This window comes from Podarcis bocagei (assembly GCF_964188305.1).
Source record: "Podarcis bocagei genome assembly, chromosome: 14".
Classification (NCBI taxonomy): domain Eukaryota; kingdom Metazoa; phylum Chordata; class Lepidosauria; order Squamata; family Lacertidae; genus Podarcis; species Podarcis bocagei.
The window spans coordinates 11,306,186-11,322,549 of NC_138139.1; the positions used below are offsets into that span (position 1 = coordinate 11,306,186).

A 16,364-nucleotide genomic window follows, 5' to 3' on the forward strand; every position below is an offset into this window, starting at 1 on the left:
AAGACAGGTTTCTTATGCCACCCCCATCGTTCAGTCCAGACACTGAGATCCAGCACCGAAGGCCTTCTGGCAGTTCCCTCATTGCGAGAAGTGAGGTTACAGGGAACCAGGCAGAGGGCCTTCTCAGTAGTGGCACCCACCTTGTGGAACACCCTCCCTTCAGATGTGAAGGAAATAAGCAGCTATCCTGTCTTTAAAAGACATCTGAAGGCAGCCCTGTTCAGGGAAGTTTTTAATATTTAATGCTGTACTGTTTTTAACACTTGATTGGGAGCCGCCCAGAGTGGCTGGGGAAACTCAGCCAGATGGGCGGGGTATAAATAAATAAATAAATATTTTTTATTATTTTATTATATTATGCCATGTGAAGGCATGAATGCATGTTGTATAGCATAGCTATATGTCGTATAGCATAGCACAGCACAGCTCTTCAGAGGCATAATGCACTCACTCAGCAGCCTGGCAAGTGTGAAAGGGTCTGCACTGTGGCAGAAAAGTGGTTCTTAATGCTGAGAAGCGCGCATGGGAGGGTTAGAAGAATGGAGGGGGTGGGGTGGGGGGAACTTGGCATTGCTTTGCAGCCGATTTAGATTTCCGCCAAGGCCTATTCTAAAGGCTCAGTAGGTGGCTACAAATACACCCGCATCTCATTTGAACCTCACTGCAGCCCTGGGATGTAGCTGAGCAGAGAGAAATCTGCCCAAGACCACCCAGTGCATTTTCTGTCTGAGCAGAGAGCTAAACTTTTGTCTTCCCCAGCATCCCAATGCAACAGTGACTTGTCTTGACATCATGGCAGGCCAGATATTGTGTCTTCCGCCAATGCCCACAGGCTTAAACAGGTTGGACATCTGCTGTAATGATGTCAGGTGATTGACAGGTGGGCTGGACCAGCTACTGGTCCAAGTTTGCCTTCGTGGGTGGGACGGGAGAGAGAGTTTTGTCCTGTTGGTATCTATCGATCTTATCAAAAATCAGCTTGTGCGTATTAGCCTTTGCCTGAGCACAGATACTCTTTCTCCTTTCTTTCCAGTGTCGTTTATATGACCTGCGGGCAGACAGAGAAGTGGCCATTTATTCCAAAGAGAGCATCATCTTCGGGGCATCCAGTGTCGACTTTTCCCTTAGTGGTGAGACATGAATTCTGACACACTTTTCTTTGGGGGGCAGGCGGGAAGAGCTGTGCTATAATCTCTTTTCAATGTGGCTTCGATTGTTGTCACAGCTACAGAACCGAGGGCACTTGCAGACTGTGGCTCCTCTGCGGATGGGATTAATTCACATACTGGCAAATTCAGGTTGCTCAGTTATAGTTAGTTGGGAGCTCTTGCGCAGCAAACCCACTTCCCCAAAAGATCAAATTTATTGCAATAAGGAAAGTCGAAAGTCTGACAAAACACTTGCTCTGCAGACAAATCAGGATGGGTGCTCATTGAATAGCCAGTGTTATCTAATCTCCCTGCAAATATATCAGGAAGGATGCCTAATGAACAGGTTGTCTGGAAGTCCCCTTAGCTGATGAAAGAAACTTGTAAAACTGCTGAATCGTTGCAGACCTTCAATCTTCAAGTGGCTGCTCTTGAGCTTTGGTTTTGAGGCTAAGGCTGGTAGCTCATCATTCATGAAAACAGTTCTTTGACTCCACTGCATTCGTTTGGGAAGGTGTTGCTTTAGCTGCTGTATCCCTCTTGGCTGAGGAAAATTGGTTATAGCTTGAGCCGCAACATTTCACTGATTTGAATCAGTTGGATTGGTTGATTTAGAAAGGTTCGATCCAAAAACAGGAGCAACACATTGGGTGTCTCCAATTAGTTGGGTATCATTTTATTAAAATATATTGTTGCGATGAGGACACTTTCTGGAATTAGTGTGGCTTTTCTAAATATGTCGACATTAGCTCAAACCTTGAGGAACTATGTACAGTATTGTGCAGCAGGCAACTTGTTACTTGTTTTCTAACAGCACGACAAGTGTAGTTGCGCAACATGCACTTTGAGTGATGAAGGGCAATTGCACATGCCAGCAAATTTTCACACCATCTGCTGCTGGTGGCTGTATGAGCAAGGCATACTCTTTTTCCACAGAACATCCTGGGAGCCCATTGCTATTTGCGTCATACTTCCTTGTTCTGTTATGCAAAAGCTCATTCCCTTTCTTGGAAGAGGCAGAAATGTTTTGCATGCTTGTCGTGTGGACAACATCTTGGGTCTTGCTAGTGAAGAAGGAGACTCCCATCTGCTGTGCAGCAGGTCCCAGCCCAGGGTGTAAACCCAAGGCAAAACAGAACAAGTTTCAGGGTGGATGGGTGCAAGGCAAAGCAGGGTTCAGGCTAGGTTTGAAGTTGCTGCGGCAAGGAACAAGCTGAAATGGAGCCCTCAGAGTAGCAGAAGTGCAGCCTAATAGTAATGATAACTATAACAATAATAACACCAACAACAACAACAACAACAATAATAATAACAAAACAACTATAACAATAACAACAATTTATTATTTATTACCATATTTTTTCTGTGTATAAGACTAGGTTTCTCCCCTAAAAGATAATGTCAAAAATTAGGGGGCCTCTTATACTCTGGGCCATCTCCCCCCATTTTCTTAAATCTGAGTCCCCAGAAATAAGGGGCGTCTTATACATGGGGGTGACTTATAGACGGAAAAATAGGGTACAGCGGTACCTCGGGTTAAGAACTTAATTCGTTCCGGAGGTCCGTTCTTAACCTGAAACTGTTCTTAACCTGAGGTACCACTTTAGCTAATGGGGCCTCCCGCTGCTGCTGCTGCTGCTGCTGCGCCGCCAGAGCACAATTTCTGTTCTCATCCTGAAGCAAAGTTCTTAACTCGAGGTACTATTTCTGGGTTAGCGGAGTCTGTAACCTAAAGCATCTGTAACCTGAGGTACCACTGTATTTATACCCCTCCCATCTGGCTGGGTTTCTGGGCGGCTCCCAACGGAACACTAAAAACACAATAAAACATCAAACATAAAAAAATTCCCTAAACAGGGCTGCCTTCAGATGTCTTCTAAAAGTCAGACAACTATCTGACTTTTAGAAGACATCTGAAGGGACATCTGATAGGAGGGCGTTCCACAGGGTGGGCACCACTACCGAGAAGACCCTCTGCCTGGTTCCCTCTAACCTCACTTCTCACAGGGAGGGAACCGCCAGAAGGCCCTTGGAGCTGGACCTCAGTGTCCGGGCTGAATGATGGGGGCAGAGACGCTCCTTCAGGTATACTGGGCCAAGGCCGTTTAGGGCTTTAAAGGTCAGCACCATCTGTGCCACAAGATGCTGCTTTGCTTTAAAGTGCCAGTAGTCATCTTCTGCAGTGGAGCAGAGGAGCCTCAGGTCTTCCTAAGTCATCTGCAGCCGAGTTCTCCCAGGTCAGAGGATGGCAGTGCTGCCTTCTCAAACTCAGGCCCTGCACGCCTTCCCTTCTGCTTCATAGCCCTTGCTCTCATCCCCTGAAGTTGAGGAGTCTGGCTGCAGAGTCGTGAGACTGTCATTTCCTTGATGTTCCTTTGCCTAGTCCCCATCAGTGATTGTTTGAAAGGAAGGCTGATGCGTCGGAGGCCAGCGGCTGAGCCCTTTCCTTCCTCAGAAATGGGTGGGGAAGGAAGACTCCATAACCCTTGAAATCATGACTTGGCAACTCTGTTCAATTCTTAATTTTAGTTACTGCTTTTTTTAAAACACACACAAAATGTTATTACAATTTATAATACAAAGTTCAGAAGCCTGAATTCATCGATCAATATACAAATGCTATATAAAATTTTAAAAACAACAACTACAAAAGCTTCCCACGTTATTCAGTGTAAACTCACCTGACGGGTGCTCTTACTTTATAAAAATTACCACAGTTAAAAAAAGGGGGGTCACTAAAACCAAGTCTATTTCACATACAACTGGACCTCAAATATTTCTAAATCTACACCCCTCCTCATCCAGTATGATACCCATTTTTAGCCCCTGCTTTATGTGAGAACAGTAGTTTCTGTCACCAGTGGGTTGCATATGGAAGTCTGGTTTTGTTTTGCCTCTTTTTCTTTTTAATTTTTTTTAAATATATAGCAAGTTATCAACAACAAAAAGAAAAAAATGGGGGAGAGGAAAAAGGAAACAGCAGCTCACATTAATAGTACATTAACCATCAAACATCCATCTCATTTTAAATATCTAAGTTGATACACCATTCAAATGTCCTGAACAGATATCTCGATGAAGCTTGCATTTTTAAGAAATACCTTCATTTGTAGCAGGGACAGTTAAAAGTCCTCAGACCATTGCATAGTAGATGGTCAGTGTGTTTTGTGGCTGCCTTTGAATCTGTTTTTAATTGTGTTACTGTTATAATTATCCTTGCTTGCACACCACATTAAGCCATAAACTAGGTTCACTAGCCATAATCACAAGTAATTTGTGCCCACTTTGTTCCTCCCCAGAAAACAACCCATGATACATGGTTTTGCATTGTATCTAAACCAGGGCTTGTAGTTCATTTTGTTCCAACAATCCGCTTTCTGAAGCTACGTTTTGATCTGGGCTTATCAATTGCTGGAGTAAAACGAAACCATGATCCCTGTTCAGCTGGGGGTCATGGTTTGTTTCCCAGCAGTGAGATCTAAGAGGAGTAGAACATCATTCAGCTGGTCTGCAGGATGTCTGTGGATTTGTGGATGGAGGCAGGAGATGGCACATCTTTTACGTTAAATGTTCATATCGACTTTCAGTTGTATGCTAATTGCTTATTATTATTTTTTTGCATAGGCTGTATTTTATTGTATTACGATTTGAGTTCTATGGCTTACAATAAAATACAGTATATAAGAAACAAAAGAAGCCATAAGACAGAGCTAGTCCGCCTGGCTTTCAATTTGAACTTAACCTGATCTTTTATTCTCCTTCCTCCCCTCCCCTCCCCTTTTTATGATGATTACCCGCTGTGGGATCCCACAGCTAATTCTCCCCTGGTCTCCTCACTGGCCCAAATAGGACTAATTTAGCCAGATGGTGATCATCTAATGTTTATTGGATGGATTTCCCCCCTAAATTGATTTTTGAATTCTGAATTTATTGTTATTCACATTTTATATTGTATTTTATGCTGTTTTTTGTTGCATCAATTAAGTGTTTTAAATTTGTTTTTAGCCACCCTGAGCCCAGTTTTCTGAACCGGGAAGGGCAGGGTATAAATAAAATTGTTGTTGTTGTTGTTATTAAAATACATTCAGGTGCACAGTGAATTTCAGTTGCTGCACAACAAGCAGAAAAATCATTAAGTGGTCCAGAAAAGAAAGAAGAAGTTGGGGAACCACTGGCTGACCAAGATGTGAAGATTCAGCCATTGTCTGTGCCCTTCCTTGGAAAGATTATTTGCTAAAAATCAGGGAACAGTGGTACCTTGGTTTTCTAATGTAATCCATTCCGGATGTCCGTTCGAGTTCTGAAATGTTCGAAAACTGAAAGTGGAAGCCTCAAAATGGAAGCCTCAGTTCAGAAAACTCAAAATGGAAGCTGCATTTCCTTTTCGACTTCTGAGTCACATTCGAAAACCGAGGCTTTTACTTCCAGATTTTTGGCTTTCGCGTTCTGAAACATTCGACTATGGAGGTGTTCGAAAACCGAGGTACCATTGTATAAGCCCTGGAAATGTTGTTGTTCACGTAATGCCATCATTCTTTATGAATTCCTCCTGCAGGCCGCTTACTGTTCGCTGGCTACAATGACTACACCATAAACGTGTGGGATGTTCTGAAAGGGGCTCGTGTCTCTATCCTGTTTGGCCATGAGAATCGAGTCAGCACTTTGAGGGTTTCGCCTGACGGGACGGCCTTTTGCTCAGGATCCTGGGATCACACTCTAAGAGTAAGGGCTCTTCGTTCTTCCGCTTCCTTCCTCTTTTCCCAAAATCAGCATCTCTTATGATTAATGCAGAAATAGTATGATTAAATAAAATGCATTTATAGCCAGCTTCGTAGTGTAAAGTCGTTGAATCAGAGAACAAGAGAAATACAGGTTTTGAAAATCCATTAAAAAAAATTATTCAGTTATATAATTGTTGCATAAATGACTTGGTCACATCTCTGGGAAATCCTTCTTAAACAAAAATGTCTTTGGTAAGCACCTAAACACTGTAACATTAGTCACCTGCCTCAGTTGTTGCTGGTAATCAGTTGCAGAGAGCTGGAGCTTGCAATGCTAGACGCCCAGTTTCTGCTTTATATATGCAGACACTGCAGAAAGTTATATAATAGATCCTGAAATACACTATTTAAATTAATAATAATAAAAACCAGACTCCCACAAGAGGTGGTGGACTCTCCTCTGTTGGAAGCTGCTGTGAACCTTTGGCCTGCGGGTGATGCTAAACTACAACTCCCATCATCGCTGGTCGTTGGCCATGCTTGCTGGGACTGATGGGAATTATATTTCAGCCATATCTGGAAGGCCAAAGTTTTCCCAACAACAGCATCCTTAAGTGGATATATGAGTTAACCTAACAGAAGTGTTCCCGTTCCCATTGTAACATAAGCAGGTTGTTTTAGAAAACCGCAAGTAACATTTTTTTGATGCTCATCATCATTTGACTTTTCTCTCTCTCTCTGTCTAGATCTGGGCTTAACCCTGGTGCTGTTGGCAGATACGTGTTAAAATTGTAATGGGATGGGTAAAAAATGAACACCTCAGATCGGAAAAAGAAAAAGAAAAAGCTATAATGAAAGGAAATGCAACAGGGTGATAATTGAAAGATTGAATGCGACATTGTCAGTGTTTTATCACGTTGTTGGCCAGAAACACTCACTATTGGTTTGAAAAGGTAATATACTTTTATCATACAGTGGGGGTGGGGGAATCTATGTGTGGTATAATAATAATAATAAGCTGTTTTTACTTCTGTTTTTGAAACTACCTTTTTTTTTTAAAGAAATGGTTTAATAATTGTCCGAGCCAGACCTCTGTCAAAATAACTGTTGGAACAGAATTTAGTATTTCATTGCACATTATGTATCTAGCACTTGCGTGTAATTGCATTTCTTCCTGAAGTCAACTTGGAAAGAAAACCAGAGTATCTGAGGGTTCATTCTCTTGTTCCATAGAAGCCATTACGGGGAAAATATGAAGGATTGGCCCTTCCTCTCCCTGTCCTTTTGGGTTTTCCATAATAAGAAGATCTCACACCAAGGTGTATGTCAAACTAGGCCCAAATCCCACCCCCCTTAGCAAGGAATCTCTGGGTGAGCTGTGGCCATACATTATCTTTCAATCTACCCTACCTGACAGAGTTGTTGTGAAATTAAAATGGGAGAGTGTTATTGTGATGTGAGAAGAGTGTCATGATATGACACAACCTGCCCTCTTTCATATAAGACTTCACACCAGGGATGAGGAACCTGTGGCTCACCAGGTGTGGCTAGACAACAACCCCCATCATCCTGATCATTGCCTATGCTGGCTGGGGCTGATGGGATTTGGAATCCGGCAGTGTCTAGAGCAGTGTTTACCAACCCTGGGTCTCCAACTGTTTTTGAACTACAACTCCCATCACCCCTAACTAGCAAGATCAGTAGTCAGAGATGATGGGAATTGTAGTCCAAAAACACCTGGAGACCCAAGGTTGGGAAACACTGGTCTAGAGCAGGGTTTCCCAAAGTTGGGTCTCCAGTTGTTTTTGGACTACAGTTCCCATCATTCCTGACCACTGGTCCTGCTAGCTAGGGACGATGGGACTTGTTGTCCAACAGCACTGGAGACTCAAGTTTGGGAAACACCAGTCTAGAGTCTCACAGGAGACCCATCCCTGCTCCAAACAATTGTGAAGAAGAAGCACATTTTGTCACCCTTCTAGACTGTCAGTTTATATGGAGCAACTAAATGAGCCCTGACTCTTGAAACATTCCTTGGTTGCGTATTGATTGTGAAGCTTTTTTAAAAAGAAAAACAATATTACAATTCAGACGAATTTAAAAATCAATGGGTTTTCTTAGGCCATTTGTTTCTGTTGGGTGTGGATTGCACTCAGTATCACAGCTGTTAACGTTTCCCTTTTTTAAAGGGAAATTTCCTTATTCCCAATAGGATTCCTCGCAAGAAAAGGAAAAAGTTGACAGCTATGCTCAGTATCAGCTGGTTGTTACTAAAAGGGTACGAAAATTGGGGCAGATCCTTCAGAAACTTACACCACATGCAGACGTGCCATTTCCCCAATTTCTTTCACCATGGTTGAGAAATTCGAAAGCGATACTTTGGCACTACACTTTACTGCTTTGCTCAACTCAGTCACTTTAAAAATAAAGTAAGTTTGCATTTAAGTTAGCTATTTCCAGGATCCGATCCTACCAAGCCACAAAATTTCCTGTTGAAGATAATGGGTGTTATATAAAAGTGTATTTTTTTGTAAGAAGAATCCTTTCAGTCTCTTTTTTAACTGTTTATAGATGCAGCAATATAATCTTTGTGTTCTGAACTGCAACAACTTTTAAGCGTGCAGCAAAATTGAAATGAAAAGTACCGTAGTTTTCATGTATATGCTTGTGAAATGCTAGTCATGTGTTTCCTTGGAAAGTTTGCATTCTGTAATTGGAGGGATTTTATGTTCATTATAAAGATGCTAAATGCTAGGTACTCATTAAACCCATTTATGAGTCGACGGCACTAGAGTCATTGGCAAATAGTTATTGGAGAAATGTAAGCTTTTACACAACACGTGGAATGATTGATTGGCAAACAAAATTCCCTAAAGGGTAAGCACACCAACCTAGTTAGAATTTCAGCACCCTACCTGGTCATTAGAGTGGCTGTATTTGGACATTGTGGCCTTCCAGGAGTTGGACTACAATTCCTAACATCCCTGACTGGGCTTGATGGGAGTTGCAGCCCAAAAACATTTTTGAGCGCCACAACCTTCCCATCCCTCCACACCACGAACAAGTCTGATTTCTTGAGTTCTGTTACACCTCCTTTCCTTCTTCTCTTGCAGAACTTTGATGAACACTTAACTATAGTTAATTTTAGCATGTGTGCTTCAGAAATTATAGTTTGACATTGAGCTTATCTGAAACTAGGTACAGTATGAAGTTTAGTATGAACCACATTTTGCTGCTCAAAAAAACATACAAATCACAATTAGATACAGCTAACTTGATACAACTAACTAGATGCAGCTAACTAGGACGCATGTGGTGCTGTGGGTTAAACCACAGAGCCTAGGACTTGCTGATCAGAAGGTTGGCAGTTCGAATCCCCGCGACGGAGTGAGCTCCTGTTGTTCGGTCCCTGCTCCTGCCAACCTAGCAGCTTGAAAGCATGTCAAAGTGCAAGTAGATAAATAGGTACCACTCCGGTGGGAAGGTAAACGGCGTTTCCGTGCGCTGCTCTGGTTCGCCAGAAGCGGCTTAGTCATGCTGGCCACATGACCCAGAAGCTGTACGCCGGCTCCCTCGGCCAATAAAGTGAGATAAGCACCGCAACCCCAGAGTCGGGCACGACTGGACCTAATGGTCAGGGATCCGTTTAACTTTACCTTAACTAGATACAAAAGCTCCCAAACTCCCATCTTCTAGCCATGCACACAGGCTCCTAAGGAGGCTAGACTTATCCACATCATGCTAAACTACAGTTCATTGTGAATGTGGCCTTTTGTAAAAGGGACTGGTGAATTAAGGTTCCTATCTTATTTATGAACAGAAGCTTTGTTCATAAGACACAGAGAATGAGGCACAGATTATTTGCAAAGTACAGGCTTTCTATGCAGAGTAGCATCTCCAAGAAGAAATAAAAAAATAAAAAAATTCCTTCCTGTAGCACCTTAAAGACCAACTAAGTTAGTTCTTGGTATAAGCTTTCGTGTGCATGCACACTTCTTCAGATACACTGAAACAGAAGTTGCCAGATCCTTCTATCTCCAAGAAGGATTGGGAAAGATGGCTGTCTAAAATCCTGGAAAGCCAGACAGTTTACGCCCCTCTAAGGTAGGTGGAGGGATGGGGGTGGTGCTGTGGGTTAAACCACAGAGCCTAGGACTTGCCAATCAGAAGGTTGGTGGTTCGAATCCCCGTGACGGGGTGAGCTCCTGTTGCTCGGTCCCTGCTCCTGCCAACCTAGCAGTTTGAAAGCACATCAAAGTGCAAGTAGATAAATAGGTACCGCTCTGGCAGGAAGGTAAACGGCGTTTCCGTGCGCTGCTCTGGCTTGCCAGAAGCGGCTTAGTCATGCTGGCCACATGACCCGGAAGCTGTATGCCGGCTCCCTCGGCCAATAAAGCGAGATGAGCACCGCAACCCCAGAGTTGGCCACGACTGCACCTAATGGTCAGGGGTCCCTTTACCTTTAAGCCAGGTGGACCAATGCTCAGACTCAGTCCTAGATGGGGAAAATCAACAAATGAGTATTTCTCAGTCCTGCATCTTTCCATTCTGAAAAGCAACATCAGTTGTGACCAGGGAAAAAGCAGGTTGCCTGCCATTACTTTCCTGCTGGAGGCAGGGAGAAAGAAGAAGACTCCCACTCCTTCCAGCTCAGCTGATAAAGCAGCATGGGAACCTGGTGCCTCTCATGAGCTGAAAATACAAGCAGAGAAGTACACCAGTCAAATGCCTCTGCAGTTAGTAATGTCATAGATGCTAGCCAATTGGTGCCCTCCACAACTGGCTTTTTCCTTGTTCAAGATTAACCAGGCTACAGATTTTCAAAAAAACTGATTTTATTTTTTTCAGAAATTACCCTGGAAGTGGAAAAAAGTTATGTTTGCAGTGATGCAGTGAGGGCAGTTCTATGACAGCACCAAAGTTCTCCAAATGCTAGCTGTTTGTAAAGGATACTGTCTAATAATATAGAAAGTGTAAATTATATTGCTTCAATCCAGATTTAAATTATTGAGCTTTTGGTAACTGGTAGTTCAGCCCACAATCTGAAATTCACTAATAGGGCATAGTTGTTGTTGTTGTTTTTTTAAAAAAAAAATTAAATAAGAAAAAAAGGAGATGTAAATATACTGATACTAGATATGGAGGTTTCTAGCTGCATAAGCAAATATGTAGTGTAGCTGGTATTTTGTTGTTACATGGGAACATATTGAGTCTTCTGCAGACCTTGACAAATCACTTCCCACGGTTTTGGTTTGGAAAATGCATTTCTGTGCTTATGCCTGTAACAAATCAAAATGCACTATAAAAAAACCTGTAAACGTTAAGAGTTCATTGTGCAATAACTAAGTCGACACACTGCACCCTCTGATTAGGCAGTATTTATTGATGATATATTTTGAGTTTTGAATGGAATATATTGTGTTGATAGTTACAAATGGCCTCAGTATAATAAATTGTATTTTACATATTGAGAATCTTTGGCTCTTTGATTGTTTCTGAATGCTTTTTGATGATGCAACGTTTTGTTTATTTTGCCATGTGTTCTCAATATGAAGACGGGTTTTTTTGGATCTTGTGCAACACAAGCCTATGCACGCCTTACAGAAGGAAGGCCAAGTTCAGCAGGGCTTACTGCCAGATACCTTCGTATAGGATTGCAGCATTGCCTTAGTCTAGACTAAGACTGTGTACATCCTATATTTTTTAAGCACGTCCCCCTCCAAATAATTCTGGGCACTGTAGTTCATTCAGGGTTTCTGGGAATTCTGTGAGGGCTAAACTACAGTGCCCAGAATTCTTTGAGGGAAAGAAAGCGTTTCAAGTGTGTTTTGAAGATACACAGAGAAAGTGAACTGCAACGTTTTTAGGCTACAGTTGTATATACACTTACATGGGAGTAAATGTCATTGACCTCATTGAAACTTTGCTCTGAGGAATGCACTCTCAGCCAGTTAAACAGTTTGATTAAAAGTTTGTTCTTAATGAACCAGTCACCATATAATTCATCTTCAAATCATGCTCATACAAGTATAATATATACTCATATAAGTATAAAAGCTGCAGACAACAAGCACCGTGTTCAACGAGTCATTCCTTGCTTTGTGAAACAGTTGCTTGATGTGACTTGTACATGTATTATCTGGGGGAAAAGAGTTTTTGCCACTACAGTGGTGTCTTGATTCTCAAACGGCTTGTTGAGAACAGATCAGCTCCAAAATGCCAAAAACCCGGAAGTAAGTGTTCTGTTTTCAAACGTTTTTCGGAAGCTGAACGTCCGATGCGACTTCCACTTGAGTTCAGGAAGCTCCCGCAGCCAACTGGAAGCCGTGCATTGGTTTTCAAACGGTTTCGGGAGTTGAACAGACTTCCGGAACGGATTAAGTTCGAGAGCCAAGGTACCACTGTACTGGATTGGATCCACATGAACCTAGCTGCACATAAGTGTCCCTGAAATCAAAGGCCTAGGGTTCAGTCTCCAGGAACTCCAGGCCCTTGGGAGTCCTTGTTCTTCAGCTAGGCATTGTTGGAAGCACAACAGGGGCCATTCAGTTAGTAACGATGGGTTAATTGGCATGATCCTTGCTGACGTAACACAAGTTCTTATTGTCTGTGTAGTTCTGAGGAGATTTTCCACTGCATGTTAGTCGTATGTGTCTCTGCTATGGACTGGGCCTGAACTACTAAGAAAGACAAAACTTCCCTGTTTATTTCTCATATTACGTACTGGTTTTGGTCAGTAAAACATTGGTTTCTTTTCTTTCTGGACACTGTTTAAATCAGGCTTCCTCAACCTCAGCCCTCCAGATGTTTTGAGACTACAATTCCCATCATCCCTGACCACTGGTCCTGCTAGCTAGGGATCATGGGAGTTGTAGGCCAAAAACATATGGAGGGCCAAGGTTGAGGAAGCCTGGTTTAAATGATTCTGCTTACAGGCACTCCTGGCATCTAGCAGCTGGGTGAGCCTGCACCTATAGGACTTGGTGGCTGCTTGGTATCCATCTCCAATTTTAGTCTATTGTCTTGATGGAGAGGTTGGGTTGCCAGGACTCCATGTCTGCCTCACAATCCCTTGACACAGACTTCTCCTCAGGGATGTTTGCCCTGGGGAGCTCCTCGTCTTCCACTAAAGATGGACCCAGTCCTAGATTTACAGAAGCCATCCTGGGTTCTGATTTGATTCCAGAATGTCCCGCTTTTCGTTAGGATGTTCCTAATCTGAGAAATATTGGAGGGTGTGGTAGGATGGCCCTATTTTCATTGGATAAATGTTGGAGGGTATGGAGTTATGTGACTCCCCAAGCCAAGGAGATAAGTACAAGGAGATACAACCTTTAGACGACATCGCTGTATAGGGAAGTTTTTAAATGTTTAATGTTCTATTATGGTTTTATAAATGTTGGAAGCCACCCAGAGTAGCTGGGGCAACCCAGTCAGACGGGTGGGGAATAAAAATAAAAATAGGACATCCTTGTTTTCACTGGATAAATGTTGGAAGGTATGCTAAAGAGCAGGCATAGGCAAACTCGACCCTCCAGATGTTTTGGGACCACAACTCCCATCACTCCTAGCTAACAGGACCAGTGGTCAGGGATGATGGGAATTGAAGTCCCAAAACATCTGGAGGGCCAAGTTTTCCTATGCCTGCTAAAGAGGATTCCTCCATGGCAGAAAAGGGTTGAACAACAATAAATCTTCTGTTAATCACAAAGAGGTCTACAACTTAGGTCATGAATAACTTTCTCAAGAATAGAGGAAAGAGTGACGAAGAAACACAACCATTTCAGCTGATATCAAAGTTAAGTAATTTCTTGGGAAACTGAAACTAACTCTCTGTTGATTGGAAACCTGGAAACTCCCAATCCTGAAGTGAAGGCAGTGTTTCTTTTCATTTCAGTGCCAAGGCCTGTCGGTAACAACACTAAGCAAGGGGAAGTCCATTCACACGGAGGTGGAACCAGCTGTGAGCACTGGCAAGGTGCCCCTGATGGAGTGGGAAAGCGTTAGACCTCTGGATGTCGCTCAACTGCAACTCCCATCAGCCATTGCAAGCATGTCCAAAGGCCAGGGATGATGGGAGTTGCAGTTCAGCATCATCCAGAGGACCATATTCACTTCTGGGCAACCTTCAAGGGGCAGGGGGCACATGCAAGTGGGTTGCAGGGTCAGAGGAAAAATTGGGTGGAGCAATTAATGCAAATTATACATTTGTACAGTGTCAGAAGCTAAGAGTCAGGCATAAGTCAGCAATAAAACAATAAAGCACCCAACTCTTTATTCAAAGGAACAAAATAGCTCAGTCCTTGTTGTGAACCACCCTATAGATCAGGCATAGGCAATCTTCGGCCCTCCAGAAGTTTTGGACTACAGATCCCATCATCCCTGACCATTGGTCCTGTTAGCTAGGGATCATGGGAGTTGTAGGCCAAAGCATCAGGAGGGCTGCAGGTTGTCTGTGCCTGCTACAGATGCATAAATCATGACATGGTGTAACAGGTTGTGTGTTGTCATTCATCTGAGGTTGTACTTACCTAATTTTGAGACCTTTTAAAAACAGACAATTGTCATTATGTCCTCATATGCAAAACCACAGAATTCAAAGAGGGTGTATTATTATTATTATTATTATTATTATTATTATTATTATTATTATTATTATTATTATTTTACTTATACCCCGCTCATGTGGCCGGATCTTCCCAGCCACTCTGGGCGGCTCCCAAACAGAATATTAAAAACATGATAAAACATCAAACATTAAAAACTTCCCTAAACAGGGCTGCCTTCAGATGTCTTCTAAAAGTCAGATAGTTGCTTATTTCCTTGACATCTGATGGGAGGGCATCCCACAGGGCGGGTGCCACCACCGAGAAGGCCCTCTGCCTGGTTCCCTGTAGCTTTGCTTCTTGCAGTGAGGAAACCATCAAAAGGCCCTCAGCGCTGGACCTCAGTGTCTGGGCAGAACGATGGGGGTGGAGACGCTCCTTCAGGTATACTGGGCCAAGGCCATTGAGGGTTTTAAAGGTCAGCACTCACACTTTGAATTGTGCTCGGAAACATACTGGGAGCCAATGCAGATCTCTCAGGACCGGTGTTATATGGTCTCGGCGGCCACTCCCAGTCACTTTCTTTTTCCCATGACTATATGTGTAAACAAACCATATACCATAAAGACACCACACCTCCACTGTACCTCTTTCCCAAAGGAAACACAAACCTTGGGTAAGTACCTAGAACCCCCTGGAATGAATATATACAGTATATGTTTTTTAGTGTTCATTTTTATTTGCTTTTTAACATAAAATAGAACTCAAATACAATATAACAGAGTGTCAGAAACTTATATACAATGTAGAGGTCCAATATAATGCAAAAGAATATCAAAACCATGTACAAAATAAAGTCAAAATATTAAACAAAATATCAAAACAATATATAAAATAAAAATACAGTATAAAGCAATCTCAAAATTTAACAAAATTTAACAAAGTTAAATACAACACGAAAGAAAACAATATGCCTAGCAGAACTCAAAAGTACAAAATATTAATGTTACTATTATATTAGCAACATTTAAAAATTGTAACCAATCACTTTATGAAACCATGATTATCTTGTTCTTATGTTACATTTACATGCTGCAGCAGCTGGAGCAGTTCAGACAAAGGCGAGTAACGAGTTAAGAAGGCAGGTTATTTAGGTCAAGACAATATATTGATGGCCATCACCTGATTACAGCACTCTTAAAACCCATCTGCACTGTAAATTTAAAGCAGTCTTATACCACTTTAAACAGTCACAGCTCTTGCTAAAGAATCTGGGGAACGTAATTTGTTTAGGTTGCTGAGAATTGTCAGGAGACCCCCACCCCGGTTTCCTCCTGCCCACAACTACCTTTCCCAAAGTGGTTTAACCACCCATCCCTCTTCCCAGGGAACTCTGGAAATTGTAGGTCCGGGGAGGGAATAGGGGTCTCCCAGCAACTCTCAACACTAAACAAACTACAGTCCCCAGGATTCTTTGGGAGGAAAGCTTCAAATGCATAGTGCGGGTGAGGCCTTTAATCTGCTCATTGTAGGCACTGCAGTAATTTAATGTATTAGTTTAGAATATGCATACATTCCCTGTTATGAGGAAAGAACATGATTTTTGTTTTTGGATGTGGCCCAAATGTCACTGGAAATACAGTACAGTGGTGCCTTGCAAGACGAAAAGAATCCGTTCTGTGATTCTCTTCGTCTACCGGTTTTTTTGTCTTGCGAAGCAAGCCCATTGACGGATTAGCGGATTAGCGCTATTAGCGGCTTATCGGATCAGCTGATAAGCGGCTTAGCGACTTAGAAAAAGGGGGGGGGGAGAAAAAAACCCCCGCAGGAACTCGCAAGACATTTTCGTCTTGCGAAGCAAGCCCATAGGAGATTCGTTTTGCGAAGCACCTCCAAAACGGAAAACTCTTTCATCTAGCGAGTTTTCCGTCTTGCGAGGCATTCGTCTT

General features: G+C 42.6%; 1 protein-coding gene across 1 annotated transcript in view; it reads left to right on the forward strand.

Annotated features, from left to right (window-relative positions):
* GNB5 (G protein subunit beta 5) overlaps positions 1–9,253 on the forward strand; it is a 38,224-nt gene extending 28,971 nt beyond the window's left edge. Inside the window, exons 10-12 of the mRNA XM_081170109.1 lie at positions 1,034–1,130; positions 5,704–5,870; positions 6,616–9,253. Coding sequence (XP_081026235.1) covers positions 1,034–1,130; positions 5,704–5,870; positions 6,616–6,627 — 276 coding nt within the window. The 3' untranslated portion in view covers positions 6,628–9,253. The remainder of the gene's footprint in view (positions 1–1,033; positions 1,131–5,703; positions 5,871–6,615) is intronic.
* Positions 9,254–16,364: the final 7,111 nt, after the last annotated feature.